We start from the raw sequence: 15,137 nt of genomic DNA, 5'->3' as shown, positions 1-15,137 counted from the left end.
TCAAAAACAGTGGAAGTGATGGAGAAAGGCAACTGTGGTAAATCAGTAGATTTATTGGAGATATATGCCAAAAATATAGTCTGGCTGGTAAAAGTATCACAAACACTAACTTCAGGAACTATCCCTTCAAAGGAGCCCAAATTTGATTGGATTAACCTGTGAAGCAGTTTATGTCTAGGGCAGCATTTAAAACAGTAGAACAATCAGCTGATCATTAGTGGAGCTTAACAGCTGGATGTGGTCAGGGAAAACAACAAAGAGCTTTGCAACACTTTCAAACCACTGTCATCCAGGGTGACTGAGGGCATAACCTAGGCTGTGCTCCTGAGGAGAAAAACTGAGATGCAGTCAGAGGCTCTGGGATGTGGGGTGGGAAATAGATGCCACTAAAATAGTCTAGCTGGTCACTAAGCAAAGAAAGTAGGAAAATAGTCTGAGATTAGGTTGGCTAGTATCCAGAATTGCTACAATAGGTTACCTAAGATGTCCACTCTTCAACAGATAATTATGAGGCATGCAAAGAAACAGGAAAGTATGGCCTGTACACTGGGGAAAAAGGCAGGTAATAGAAACTACCTATGTAGAGTAAGATGCTGGATTTAAAAGAAAAAGGTTTCAAAGTGGCCATCATAAATATGGTCTAAGAACTAAAGGACATGATTAAAGAACTAAAGGTGGTAAAACTAAACGAAGGGGTGAGCCAATATGGCCTCAAATGGAGATTAAGAAGGTAGAATTAGCGCAGATCCACAGTAGATTCTGATAAAATGTAAATGGTGATCCCTAGAATAACCACTAAAGAAATAATTTAGAAAATAGAGTGAAAAAATCATTAAATTAAAACGCTACATTGGAAAATACCCAGTGTAAAAGCAGCAAAGGAGGAAGAGAGGACCCAAGACGACAGGAGGCAGAACGCGCTTAGTGGGGCCTGTGCTGTCCACATTCTGTGGCACTTATCTAATCTTCCTGACACCTGGCTGGTCACTAGTGCCATCCCCATTGTACAGATGAGCAGTTGAGGCTCAGGAGCAGCAGGGATAGTCAGGGACACAGAGTTTGGAGTCCGGAGCCATTTTACTCCACAGCCTGGGATCTCACTGCATCCTTTCCCCTGCCTGTTGCCTGTGATTCCCTGCTTTTCTTGGCCTCTGGAGACATCTGCCTTGGCTGTGTCTGCCAGCCTCCTGCTGTGCTGAGGTGGATGTGCCTGGGGTGCTGCTGTGTCCTGCTTTCCCTGGGCAGTCCTGGTGGCACCTGTTGTCCTGGAACAATTGCTAATAACACCCCTTTCACTCTCAAGAATGTCTGATTCGTGTGGGGCCACTCTGCAGGGCCCAACCTTCACACAGTGCCTAACACATGGTGTCTGTGGGGTGTCAGCTCTTCAGGGGCCCCAGGCCAGCGGTCACAGCAAGGTCACCACTAGAGGACATTGAATGGTGCCACCTCTGAAGTCAGTGCTGGTCCCCAGGGTCTCTGTGTGGGCAGTAACCTGGAGCAGCCCTTGCTGGGGAAGGAGAACTGGCACTACTAGGACCCATCTCAAGGGGCATGCAAAGGCAGAGAGGGATCCAGCCTGGGGGTGGTCACCTGAGGGCAGCCCCCATGGTTCCAGCTGTGGTTCGAGAAGCCCTTGAAGCCGCCATAGGAGGCTGAGAGCAGGGGAGGCCTCCTCAAAGCCACCTTGGGGCAGGCAGAGCCTCAGAAGGGACCCCGAGGCTGGCAGGGCAAGGAGCTTCCGCAGCTGACCTTCTCCAGAAGTGCAGCTCTCTGCTGAGAGGCACTTAGTTGGGAGGCCTAGGTCTTCTGCTTGCTCTTGGCCTCATCTTCACTGAGGAGGGCCTGGGGCAGCTCAAGGCTCTTGGCTGCAGCAAATCAGCACCCAGGAGGCTGTGCCCCTTGACCCTTGAGCTGGGGGGGTGGCTGGGGGCTTGGGCAGGGCGCCTGGGCAGGACAGCATTAAGCAGGTGGCACCTGCACTGGCTGTGCCTGACTCTGGGGTGGGGAGGACTCCAGATGCCCAGTGAGAGAGCTGAGCCAGCCAGGGAGGTCAGGTGGGCTCTGCCAGCTGAGGAGGGCTGGTGGGAGTCTGTGCTCCTGAGCCCTGGGTACAGCCCTCTTCTTTGAATTGCCTGTTCTAGGGTAGGCCTGGGGGTAGGGTGACAGGATCCCACCAAGACACAGGGACCACATTGGCCTCCAGCCTGGGAGCCTCACAAACATTCCTTGCTCAGCAGAATCAGGCTGGACCCTTAGCAAGGAGTGGCTGGAGTCTGGCTGCAGAGGGAAGACATCAGTGGGGAGGGAGCCAGGGCCTGTCACATCTTTCCTCTGGCCATTGTCCTGGTCTTTGTAAGCCCAGAATCTCCCCTTCCCTGAAGGGAGGCCAGCACCCCAGGAGGGCAGCAGGTGTGCTGTGAGGGTTGGAGTAGTGTGAGAGGTCAGGGTACACTAGAATGGCCATGGACACCATGTGGGGGTGCTCTGGGCTGGGCCACAGAGCAGTGTCCTTCCTGCTGCTCCTCCCCTGCAGCTTCCCCCGACCTTGTGGTTTATTTGGTTTGATACCAATCAGCAGACCCTGCAGGGTGGAGGCTCCCAGGCCTCTCAGTCCCACCACTCTCATGTGCCAGTCAGCCCTACTGTAACTGCCCAATGAGTACTTCTTGCCCACTGCCAAGATAGAGCCAGTTTACCAAGACAGGGGAATTGCAGTAGAGAAAGAGTTGAATATACATAGAGCCAGCTAAATGGGAGACTGGAGTTTTCTTATTACTTAAATCAGCCTCCCCTAAAATTCAGAGGTGAGAATTTTTCAAGGACAGTTTGGTGGGCAGGGGCCTAGGGAATGGATGCTGCTGATTGGTTAGGGATGCAATCATAGGGGTGTAGAAAAGGTCCTTGTGCACTGAGTCCACTTTTGGGTGAGAGCTACCAAGGAGCTGCTGGTCTGCTGGTCCCGGTAGAGCCATCTGGTGTCAGGAATGCAAAAGTGTGGCCAGGCACAGTGGTCCACACTTGTAATCCTAGCACTTTGGGAGGCTGAGGCAGGAGGAATGCTTGAGCCCAGGAGCTCGAGACCAGTCTGGGCAACATAGTGAGACCTCTTCTCTACAAAACATTAAAAAAAAAAAATAGCCAGGAGTGGTGGCACGTCCCTGTAGTCTCAGGTACTTGGGAGGCTGAGGCAGGAGGAATGCTTGAGCCCAGGAGCTCGAGACCAGTCTGGGCAACATAGTGAGACCTCTTCTCTACAAAACATTAAAAAAAAAAAAAATAGCCAGGAGTGGTGGCACGTCCCTGTAGTCTCAGGTACTTGGGAGGCTGAGGCACGAAGACTGCTTGAGCCCAGGAGGTCAAGGCTGCACTGTGCCATGATTCTGCCACTGTACTCCAGCCTGGGTGACAGAATGAGACCCTGTCTGAAAATATATCTTAAAAGGCCAATCCTAGGTTCTACAATAGTGATGTTATCTGCAGGAGTAATTGGGGAAGTTGAAAATCTTGTAACCTCTGGGACAAGAGTAATTGTTTATCCCTACATCTTAGGAGAATCCAGGCCCCTCTCATCCTCTTAACTTGGTGGCCTTTCATTAGTATTACGAGGGTGGCTTAGTCGTGGGAAGGGCTGTTATCATTTAAATTACAAACTAAATTTCTCCCAAAGTTAGCTTGGCCCACTCCCAGAAGTGATCAAGGGCAGTTTGGAGGTTAAAGGCAAGATGGAGTCAGTTAGGTCAGATCTCTTGCACTTAAAATTTTTGCAGAGGTCTCTTCACCATGGTCTGCCTGCTGATGGATGTGGCCCAAGCCAGGCCTGTGGGGAGCCGCTGCGTATCCCTCTGCACCGTGGGGTACCTGGCCAGTCTGGGCCAGTACTGGGGCCTTCACAGAGGGGTGTAAAAAATGAATGAACATCATCAATTTTTGGAACCCTAGAAATGACGTTGAGCCTAGAAGGAAATGTGGCTGTGTGGCATAACCGTGCAGCATGCAGCTGCAGCTTCCACTTCTCCAGCTATAGGTCACCTCTCTTTCTCTTTTTTCTTGTTCTGTAAATTGATTATGTGAAAGGAAAATACATTGGGGCTCCCAAATCACTAAGCTAAAGGGAAAAGTCAAGCTGAGAACTGCTTAGAGCAGTTATTACTTAAATCAGCCTCCCCTAAAATTCAGAGGTGAGGATTTTTCAAGTTTGGTGGGGAGGGGCCTATGGAATGAGCCCCTCCCTGTCTCCCATTCTTTTCAAAGTCACCCCTCTGCTCATTGAGATAAATGCATATCTGATTCCCTTCTTTGGAGAGGCGAATCAGAAACTCAAAAGAATGCAACCATTTGTTTCTTATCTACCTATGACCTGGAAGCCCCTGCCCCACTTTGAGTTGTCCCGCCTTTCCAGACTGAGCCAATGTTTATCTTACATATGTTGATTGATGTATCATATCTCCCTAAAATGTAGAAAACCAAACTGTGGTCTGACCACCTTGGGCACATGTTGTCAGGACCTCCTGAGGCTGTGTCATGGGCGTGTGTCCTCAACCTTGGCAAAATAAACTTTCTAAATTAACTGAAACTTGTCTCAGATTTTCTGGGTTCATATTTTGGTAATCACAAAGGGATTCTGAGTGGAAGTGCCTCTGACCTTTGAAAAAATCTCCTATGAGTGCTTAGTACCAGCTTGAGTTATCTTTATGGCTCAAACCAATAGGGCAATTTACTGAGGCCTGGAAGCACCCCCTCCAAAAAATCCCTGATCTCCCAAAATTTGGTTGAGATTTAATGTTTATGCTGTACAACTCCCACCACCCCCCCTTTTTTTGGAGTTTTACTTGTTTCCAACACAAGACAGGCAAGTTTTTTCCTGCTTCTATGATGATGGGAGGCAGGTAACTCCTTTATGGAGTTTGAGCTCACTTCCAACAGGGAAGATGAGGGTTTTTTTCCTGCTTCTAGGATGGTGGAGAGCAGTCTTCAGCCTGAGATCCATCCCTAGGTAAGTAACTGAATTGAGGTTTGTCTTGGCTAAAGTTAAAATTAACAGCCAGCTGGTCTTAATTTCTGCTTACTGTTAGAGCACTCAGTAATGATATAAGTTGTGCAATTGTTTGTTTTGCTTTGCTCTTTGTTGTTTTGTTGTTTGTTTCTGTTTTTGTTGTTTCAGTCTTTTTCCCATTGGGTTTGACCAATTCTATCTGACTTGATCAAATCTGAAGGAAAGTTTCAAATTATGGGGAACAAGGCCTCTGAAGTGGCTAAATTCCCACCAAAAAAAAAAAAAAAGATTGATTTTTGATTTTCATTACTTAAGGGGCTTTATTTACATAACAAGACCACTTTTTGCTAGCCAGGCCAAACTGAAAGCAATGGCTGTTACCCCACAGTGCAGTTCAATGCCTAGGGTTCTGCCTTCCTTTTTTTTTTTTTTCAGCATGACAGCTGGGTTTGGTTCCTAAATCAAGTCCTTTCTGGTTTGATACTTGGTACTTCTGAAATAGCAGCAATTTGTCCTAGCTGCAATATGGTAATGAGATTTTAAAACTTTTTTTTAAAGGAGCTCAATGGTTGAAAGTCAGATAAATTAAAGTTAACATCCAAAATATGTGTATGTGTTTGTTTTTAAAGGACCTTCATGTTTTTGTTTTTGTTTTTTTCCTCTCTTAGAACTTTGTCTTTTTTTTGAACAAAGGTTTTTTTCTTCTCAGTTGACTCAATTCTAGTTTCTTCATTTACTTCTGCTGTCTCTCCTTTCTCTTGCACCCTCTGCTGCACGGGGGACCTAAAATAGTTTATATTATTTATAAATAGTGTGGAGTTCCTTAAAGAAACTCCTTAAAGAAAATGGAGAAGGTGCTAGACTCCCTTTGGGGGAGAAACCTCTGTTTTTCCTTATGGAACCCCAAGAATTTAAACAGACAAGTTTGTTTCAGTCCTTAAACCACTTAATTTTGTATTGTGTACCTGATTTTTTTAACTAAAATAGTTATTGCAACAGAGACTACCCTTGTTTTTTAAGGAAGACTGTAGTTTAGACACTTAGAAATGTGTTTGTATTAGTCCATTTTCACACTCCTGATAAAGACATGCCCGAAACTGGGCAATTTACAAAAGAAAGAGGTTTCACGGACTTACAGTTTGGCATCGCTGGGGAGCCCTCATGATGATGGTGGAAGGCAAGGAGGAGCAAGTCACATCTTACATGGATGGCAGCAGGCAAAGAGAGTTTGTGCAGAGAAACTCCCATCTTTAAAACCATCAGATCTCTGGAGACTTATTCACTATCATGAAAACAAGACAGGAAAGACTGACTTTATGATTCAATTACCTCCCACTGGGTTCCTCCAACGACGTGGGAATTGTGGGAGTTACAATTCAAGGTGAGATTTTGGTAGGACACAGAGCCAAACCGTATCATTCCACCCCCGGCCCCTCCCAAATCTCATGTCCTCACATTTCGAAACCAATCATGCCTTTCCAACAGTCTCCCAGAGTCTTAACTCACTTCAGCATTAACTCAAAACTCCACAGTCCAAAGTCTCATCTGAGACAAAGCAAGTCCCTTCTGCCTATGAGCCTGTAAAATCAGAAGCAAGTGAGTTACTTCCTAGATACAATGGGGGTACATGCATTGGGTAAATACAGCCATTTCAAATGGGAGAAATTGGCCAAAACAAAGGGGCCACAGGCCCCATGCAAGTCTGAAATCCAGCAGTGCAGTCAAATCTTAAAGCTCCAAAATGATCTCCTTTGACTCCATGTTTCACATCCAGGTCACACTGGTGCAAGAGGTGGTTTCCTGTGGTCTTGGGCAGCTCCGCCCCTGTGGTTTTACAGGGAACAGCTTTCCTCCTGGCTGCTTTCACAGACTGGTATTGAGTGTCTGTGTCTTTTCCAGGCACACGGTGCAAGCTGTTTGTGGATCTACATTCTGGGGTCTAGAGGTCAGTGGCCATCTTCTCACAGCTCCACTAGGCAGTGCCCCAGTGGGGACTGTGTGTGGGGGCTCCCACCCCACATTTTTGTTCCACACTGCGCTAGCAGAGGTTCTCCATGAGGGTCCTGCCCCTGCAGCAAACTTCTTCCTGGACATCCAGTCATTTCCATACACCCTCTGAAACCTAGGTGGAGGTTCCCAAACTTCAATTCTGGACTTCTGTGCACTCACAGGCTCAACAGCATGTGGAAGCTGCCAAGGCTTGGGGCTTGCATCCTCTGAAGCAGTTTACAAAAGAAAGAGGTTTAATGGGGTTACAGTTCCACGTAGCTGGGAGTGCCTCACAATCATGGGGGAATGGAAGGAGGAGCAAGTCACGTCTTACATGGATAGCAGCAGGCAAAGAGAAAGATAACATGTGCAGGGGAACTTCTCTTCAAAAAACCATCAGGTCTTGTGAGACTTATTTACTCTCAGGAGAAAAGCATGGGAAAGACTTTCCCCCATGATACAATTACCTCCCACTGGGTCCCTCCCACAACACGTGGGAATTCACGATGAGTTTTGGGTGGGGACACAGCCAAACCCTATCATTCTGCCCTTGGCCCCTCCCAAATCTCATGTCCTTACATTTCAAAACCAATCATGCCTTCCTAACAGTCTCCCACAGTCTTAATTCATTTCAACATTAACTCAAAAGTCAACAGTCCAGTCTCTTCTGAGACAAGGAAAGTTCCTCCCACCTACGAGCCTGTAAAATCAAAAGAAAGTTAGTTACTTCCTAGATACAATGGGGGTACATGCATTGGGTAAATATAGCCATTTCAAATGGGAGAAATTGGCTGAAACAGGCCCTGTGCAAGTTTGAAATCCAGCAGGGTGCTCAAATCTTAAAGCTCCAAAATGATCTCCTTTGACTCAATTTCTCACATCCAGGTCATGCTGATGCAAGAGGTAGGTTCCCATGGTCTTGGGCAGCTCCACCCTTGTGGCTTTGCAGGGTACAGCCTCCCTCCCAGCTGCCTTCATGGGCTGGTGTTGAGTGTCTGTGGCTTTTCCAGGTGCACAGTGCAAGCTGTCAGTGGATCTACCATTCTGGGGTCTGGAGGATGGTGGCCCTCTTCTCACAGGTCCACTAGTGGTGATGCCCCAGTAGGGACTCTGCATGGGGGCTCTGACCCCACATTTCCCTTCCACACTGCCCTAGCAGAGGGTCTCCATGAGGGCCCCACCCCTGCAGCAAACTTCTGCCTGGGCATCCAGGCATTTCCATACATCTGAAATGTAGGCAGAGGTTCCCAAACTTCAATTCTTGACTTCTGTGGACTCACAGGCTCAACACCATGTGAAAACTGCCAAGGCTTGGGACTTGCACACTCTGAAGCCATGACCTGAGCTCTATGTTGGCCCCTCTCAGCCATGGCTGGAGTGGCTGGGATGCAGGGCACCAAGTCCCTAGGCTGCACACAGTATGGCAACCCTGGGCCTGGCCCATGAAACCACTTTTTCCCCTAGGCCTTTGGGCATGTGATGGGAGGGGCTGCTGTGAAGACCTCTGACATGCCCTGGAGACATTTTCCCCATTGTCTTGGGGATTAACATTCAGCTCCTTGTTACTTATGCAAATTTCTGCAGCTGGCTTGAATTTCTCCTCAGAAAATGGCATTTTCTTTTCTATCACATTGTCAGGTTGCAAATTTTCCAAACTTTTATGCTCTCTTTCCCTTATAAAACTGAACGCCTTTAACAGCACCCAAGTCACCTCTTGAATGCTTTGCTGCTTAGAAATTTCTTCTGCCAGATATCCTAAATCATCTCTCTCAAGTTCAGAATTCGTCACATCTCCAGGGCAGGGGCAGAATGCCACCAGTCTCTGCTAAAATATAACAAGAGTCACTTTGCTCCAGTTCCCAACTAGCTCCTCATTTTCATCTGAGACCACCTCAGCCTGGACTTTATTGTCCATATTACTATCAGCATTTTGGGCAAAGCCATTCAGCAAGTGTCTAGGAAGTTCCAAACTTTCCCACGTTTCCCTGGCTTCTTCTGAGCCCTCCAAACTGTTCCAACCCCTGCCTTTTACCCAGTCCAAAGTTGCTTCCACATTTTCAGGTATCTTTTCAGCAGTGTCCCACTCTACTGGTACCAATTTACTGTATTAGTCCATTTTCATGCTGCTGATAAAGACATACCCCAGACTGGGCAATTTATAAATGGAAGAAGTTTAATGGACTTACAGCTCCACATGGCTGGGGAGGCCTCACAATCATGGTGGGAGACAAGGAGGAGCAAGTCATGTGTGACATGGATGGCATCAGGCAAAGAGAGAGAGCTTGTGCAGGGAAACTCCCATTTTTAAAACCATCAAATCTCATGAGAGTTACTATCACAAGAACAGCATGGGAAAGACGTGCCTCATGATTCAATTACCTCCCACCAGGTTCCTCCCATAACGTGGGAATTGTGGAAGTTGCAATTCAAGATGAGATTTGGGTGAGGACATAGCCAAACCTATCAAAATTTGGTTGAGATTTAACATTTATTTTGCTGTACAACTCCCGCTGCCTCCCCTTCATTTTTTCTTAATGAGGAAATTTTTTTTCATTAAGAAAAAAAATTTTAAGTGCACTGTAAAAGCATCATGTGGTTTAGTCTCATAGTAATTCTCCCTTTGTGGAGACCCAGGATTCAGTGTGGGCTCTGTCTAGAGCTCAGAGATCCAGTTAAGAACATAGGTAATCTTTAAACAAAAGTTGTCTCCTTACACAATCATATGATAGATTTCTATAAATTTTATGTTTGATTTGGCATGCATCTTTAATCTCCCCTTAGCACCACCAGGCTTTTCCTGCCTATACCTTGAGATGTAAATTCTGCTGTCTGATTTTTCATCTAAGAGTCATTTCCTTCAATATGCAGACTTAGGGCTATTTAATTGACAACTGCCAGGGTAATAAAACAGGTTATCAAGAGCTTGCAAGTCTAAGATAAAGGAAAAAAAGGAGGTCTTAGGAATCTACAAGATGTACTTCTATTGGTATGACTAATATGACTATTTATGTGTTGTATACACAATGTTTCACTACTGAAAATATATAAAAGAGCTCTGATTAACTGGCTTAAGAAAATAAAAGCACTTGAATCAAATACTTTATCAGGAAAAAAGAAAATACTAATCAAACCCTTTTTGAAGTTTATGTAACTTAAGTAAAATCTTTAATAAATAAGCTAGCTTTAAAATTATTGGTAAAGTAATATTAGAAATGTCTTGAGAATTGCCAGCATACATTTTTGTTTGCATTTTTAAAGCAATTTTATACTTCTCCCTGCTAAATACTGTAAGGTGTCAAGATTTGGCATAGGGGTTGCAAAACTATAAACCGAGCCCAAAACAATGATTTTTTGCTTGTGTAATCTTTAATAAGACATTGATATTGATTTAATAAAAACAGCTACATCTTGAATTTAGCAAGATTACCATTAACTTCTAATCTTGTGGTTTTAGGTGGTCTAGTCCACAGCCAGTAGGGTTTGTTATCATCTTTGTTTTAAAGCTAAACTATAAGTTCCTCCCAATGTTAGTTTGACCTACACTCAGGAATGAATAAGGACAGCTTGGAGGTTCAAGGCAAGATGGAGTCAGTTAGGTCAAATCTTTTTCACTGTGTTAGTAATAATTTTGCAGTGGCAGTTCTGTAACTTTAAATGATGACTATTGTAGTTTTCATAAATAATTTAGGTGAACAACTAAAATAATTAGGTAAATGTAATGGGATAAATACTTGTAGGCAAACTCATCTAAAGTTAAATTAAATAATAGATATTTCATTATTTGGGTATTTTCCAATAAATATATTTATAGGAAAACATTCTTTCTAAAAAAAAAGTGTGTGCTTTTAAAAAAAGGTGAGCAATTTTTGTCTCATTCAAAGCTTATTTAAAGGTCATATATAAAACAAGGTAAAAGAAACCAGGAAATAGATGTAAAGAAAGTTATAAAAATAAAAGGGTTTTACTTTGGTAAGAAAGCTTAAAGAGAAGTAATTTTATGTGAGACAGAATCCTGTATGATCAATTTAGTCCTACAGTAAAATGAGTGGTTGTTTATGAAAGAGGGATATTCAGGTCAACCCAAAAAGTCCAAGCATGTCATGAATGGTCTGTGTAAGTCACAGTAAGAGGATGTATATATATATTTTTTTCTGAGATGGAGTCTTGCTCTGTCACCCAGGCTGGAGTGCAGTGGCGCGATCTTGGCTCACTGCAAGCTCCGCCTCCTGGGTTCACGCCATTTTCCCACCTCAGCCTCCCGAGTAGCTGGGACTACAGGCACCCACCACCATGCCTGGCTAATTTTTTTGTATTTTTAGTAGAGACGGGGTTTCACTGTGTTAACCAGGATGGTCTCGATCTCCTGACCTCGTGATCCGCCCGTCTCGGCCTCCCAAAGTGCTAGGATTGCAGGCATGAGCCATCGTGCCCAGCCTAAGAGGGTGTATTTTTTTAAAAACCAAAAACTTTTATGCAATCAAGTTGTCATACTATTATTGTTTTGGTTTGCTTAGAAAAAAATGAGATTAATGTTTTTTAAAATTAAATTTATTACATCCATGTATCGCTCTGTGTGTGCATTTAAAGGACTTGTGACATTGAGTTTCAGGGCTTTGACTCCTGGATCTAAAAAGAACACCAAGTCCTGCTAAATTTTAAACACTGACAGGAACTAAATCTCCATCTTCAGATCCAGTAGAAGATGCCATTCAAAATAAACTGCATTCCTGAGACATAGGGCCAGAAATTAAAGCTATTCAACTCCTCAAGGCCCAGGGACTATCATGAAGAGGTGGGTGTGTGAGATTGTAAGGGCTGATTTTGAGAGATAAAATAAGTTCAGTTTCTCTATAAATAAATCATTAATGTCAAAAGTACACTGATGCAAGACCAGCACATGGACCCCTGCGTCAAATTAACAAGGTTTTCTGCAAGCATTAACTAACTCCTTAATAAATTAAGGCTATAAAGTTTATAAAAGGCTTATGAAAATTCTATCTTATGGTCAAGATTAAAATTTTATAAGTTGTTTATAAAATTTTGAAAAACAAATGTAATTGGCTTCCTGTTTTTATTAGGGTTTATTGTTTGGAATATTAAGTTTTCTCTGAAAGAAGGAAGGTTTTCACCTTTTTTGAAATCCTCGAGTTAGCACTTTGGTTAAATGAATGACTTATTGTACAATAACCTGTGATATCAAGTGTTTTAAACCTTTGACATTTGACAAACTTTCCAAAATCAAATTATAAATTATGTCTTTTTCTGACCTAATTAATCCTTTAATATATTAAGTTCCATACAGTCCAAAAATGACATAATTTGTCTTATTTGGTATAAAAATTATATAGGAAGTGTTGTCAAATATGAAATGGTGTTTGGGTTTCTTTGGGCTGTGTTTGTATAAATATGTTATTGGTATGTGTTCCCAAATCATAGGAAACTTCTATAATTCTGATATGACTTAGTGTACATTTTCAGTAATAATTATAATTATTATGTTAAATTATCGTGTGCCACAGAGGTAACAAATTTTCTTGTCAATGGTGCTTTTGACTGTGGCTGCCCTAAAACCTTTTGTCATTCACAGACAATTGTTGTCTTATTTTGGTCCTTCTTAGAAGGTGATTTTGTAAAAAAGCTATAAAACTGCAACAGCTGTTCTTGCATACAAGTTTTTAATAGCTTTGGAGATGGTGACATCAGAATAAAAGAAAAACTTTCAGGACCTATGGAGAACTGAAATGTTCAGGAATATCAAGCAGAACAGGAATTAACTACAGCAACTGAACTATTACAAGACTGAAGTAATCATTTTGACTTTTCACTTAAAATGTTGTTAATCATTTGTTTTGCTTTTTCAGAACCAGGGAAACTTTTCTTTTGAGTGATTAACAGCATTTAACAGTTTAGTATATTCCTATGAACAAAATTTGTAACATATTTCTTTTTCCTCTACCTGATTTCTCCAGAATTTGGAAGCTATTTGTGGCAATACAGTTATTTACATAAGTACAATAAGAATCTCTTTTTATGTATAAGAGGACACACTTGGAGAAACTGGTTATTTTACCAAGGCTTTGACTGGAATGGTGTGCTTTCCTTTAAGGAATCAAACTTGACTTACAGAGCCAATAAAAGCCCCTTGGGAAAACTGGCCTCATGTTTGTCTACACAGCCCCTGTACAGGGTTCCTGACCTGTGGTAAGTAAAGAATGTCACTTTCTGACAGGCCCACCAGCCCCAAGTTTTATCTTGGAACCTCAAGAGAAGAGGATCCCCCAACTCATAGATATTTGGTGATATGAATCCATGGCTGCACTCAGCTTTTAAAAAGTCTTATTTGAGACAAAGTTCCATCAAAGCCAATTTAAAAGCCTATGTAGGCTGGGCATGGTGGCTCATGCCTGTAATCCCAGCACTTTGGGAGGCTGAAGTGGGTGGATCACCTGAGGTCAGGAGTTGGAGATGAGCCTGGCCAACATGGTAAAACCCCATCTCTACTAAAAATACAAAAATTAGCCATGTGTGGTGGCATGCACCTGTAATCCCAGGTACTCAGGAGGCTGAGGCAGGAGAATCACTTGAACCTGGGTGGCGGAAGTTGCAGTGAGCTGAGATCATGTCAGTGCACTCCAGCCTGGGTGGCAAAGGAAAACGCCATCAAAAAAAAAAAAAAAAGCCTATGTAAAAAATAATTATTCTTGCTGCACTGAATACAAATAATTAGGCCAAGTATAATAAGCAAACTAGTCCTGCCATGATTTGTGTTTATTAAAAATGGGAAACTGGAGAAAGAAAAATTATGGGCAAAACCTATAGTACACCTGTTGTTAGACTCTAGTCTTACCTAATGTTTTACAATTTTTATTATTTTCTACAGTTTTGACTGAATTCTAATTTTTCTTGGCTACAACACTTCAAAATAATGTTTTCGATTTTTTCTTCTGTATTTTCCCCCCATTTTTCCTGATTTGGAGTCACTGAAAACTAAGCTGTGCTTTCATAAAGCCCTGTGAACTGAAGCCAGGCAACTTAAACTTCAGAAGAAAACAACAGCAACTATTTACGCCACTTTCATACCTGCCTACTAATGTATGGGCTTCAGAGTAATGTGGCCTATATTGATTTTTCCCAGATTGTTCTTTTGTTTGTTGTTGTTTTTCTCCCTTCTTCCCCCTATTTTCTTTTCATAGGACGAGATTTCACAACCTTCTAAAAATGAGCTTTTCTAATAATTCCGGACCTAACTGTACAGGAATAAACCATCCTAGCCATGAAAGACCAGACAAAAACCTGAGACCAGAGACTCATTTTCTTCTAAGATGCTTTCTCCAAAAGATTTTAAAAAAGAAAAGGGGGAAAATGTGAAAGGAACATATCTTGGGGCCCCAAAATCACTAAGCTAAAAGGAAAAGTCAAGCTGGGAACTGCTTCGGGCAAACCTGCCTCCCATTTTATTCAAAGTCATCCCTCTGCTCACTGAGATAGATGCATATCTGATTGCCTCCTTTGGAAAGGCTAATCAGAAACTCAAAAGAATGTAACCATTTGTCTGTTGTCTACCTAAGACCTGGAAGTCCCCTCCCCGCTTCCAGTTGTCCCGCCTTTCCAGACCGAACCAATGTTCATCTTGCACATGTTGATTGATGTCTCATGTCTCCCTAAAATGTATAAAACCAAACTGTGGTCTGACCACCTTGGGCACATGTCGTCAGGACCTCCTGAGCCTGTATCATGGGTGTGTGTCCTCAACCTTGGCAAAATAAACTTTCTAAATTAACTGAGACCTGTCTCAGGTTTTTGAGGTTCACAATTAATAGTCAATGACGTGAGAGAGAAGCCCTCCTCCTCTCCCGGTTGTGGACCTTTCTGTATTATCTTGCACCCAACTCAGACCAGAAGGCACAGAAGACCCCATGACTCTTCTACCCTCCGTGTTCAATATGCCTCTCCCGAAAGGAACACAGCCCCACCTAATTGGATGTGCGGGCCTGTGTGGACAGTGTTGAAGCCCCACTAAGCTTCCCAGACGTTATCTATATAAATGACCCCTAAACCTCTCCACTTGGGAGCACCAACTTCCATTCTTTGGAATCTGTGTACCCAGGTGGCCTTTCTCAAGCATTGTGTGCAAATAAATTACATTTAACCA

General features: G+C 43.3%; 1 protein-coding gene across 1 annotated transcript in view; it reads left to right on the top strand.

The window, feature by feature from the left end:
• Nucleotides 1-15,137, top strand: part of JRK (Jrk helix-turn-helix protein) — a 29,109-nt gene extending 13,972 nt beyond the window's left edge. The window contains exon 3 of the mRNA XM_034966754.3: nt 4,957-15,137. Within this exon, the coding sequence (XP_034822645.1) occupies nt 4,957-4,983 (27 nt within the window). The 3' untranslated portion in view covers nt 4,984-15,137. The remainder of the gene's footprint in view (nt 1-4,956) is intronic.

This window comes from Pan paniscus, chromosome 7 (assembly GCF_029289425.2).
Source record: "Pan paniscus chromosome 7, NHGRI_mPanPan1-v2.0_pri, whole genome shotgun sequence".
In the NCBI taxonomy this organism is placed as follows: Eukaryota; Metazoa; Chordata; class Mammalia; order Primates; family Hominidae; genus Pan; species Pan paniscus.
This window is presented reverse-complemented; position numbering and strand designations above follow the sequence as displayed.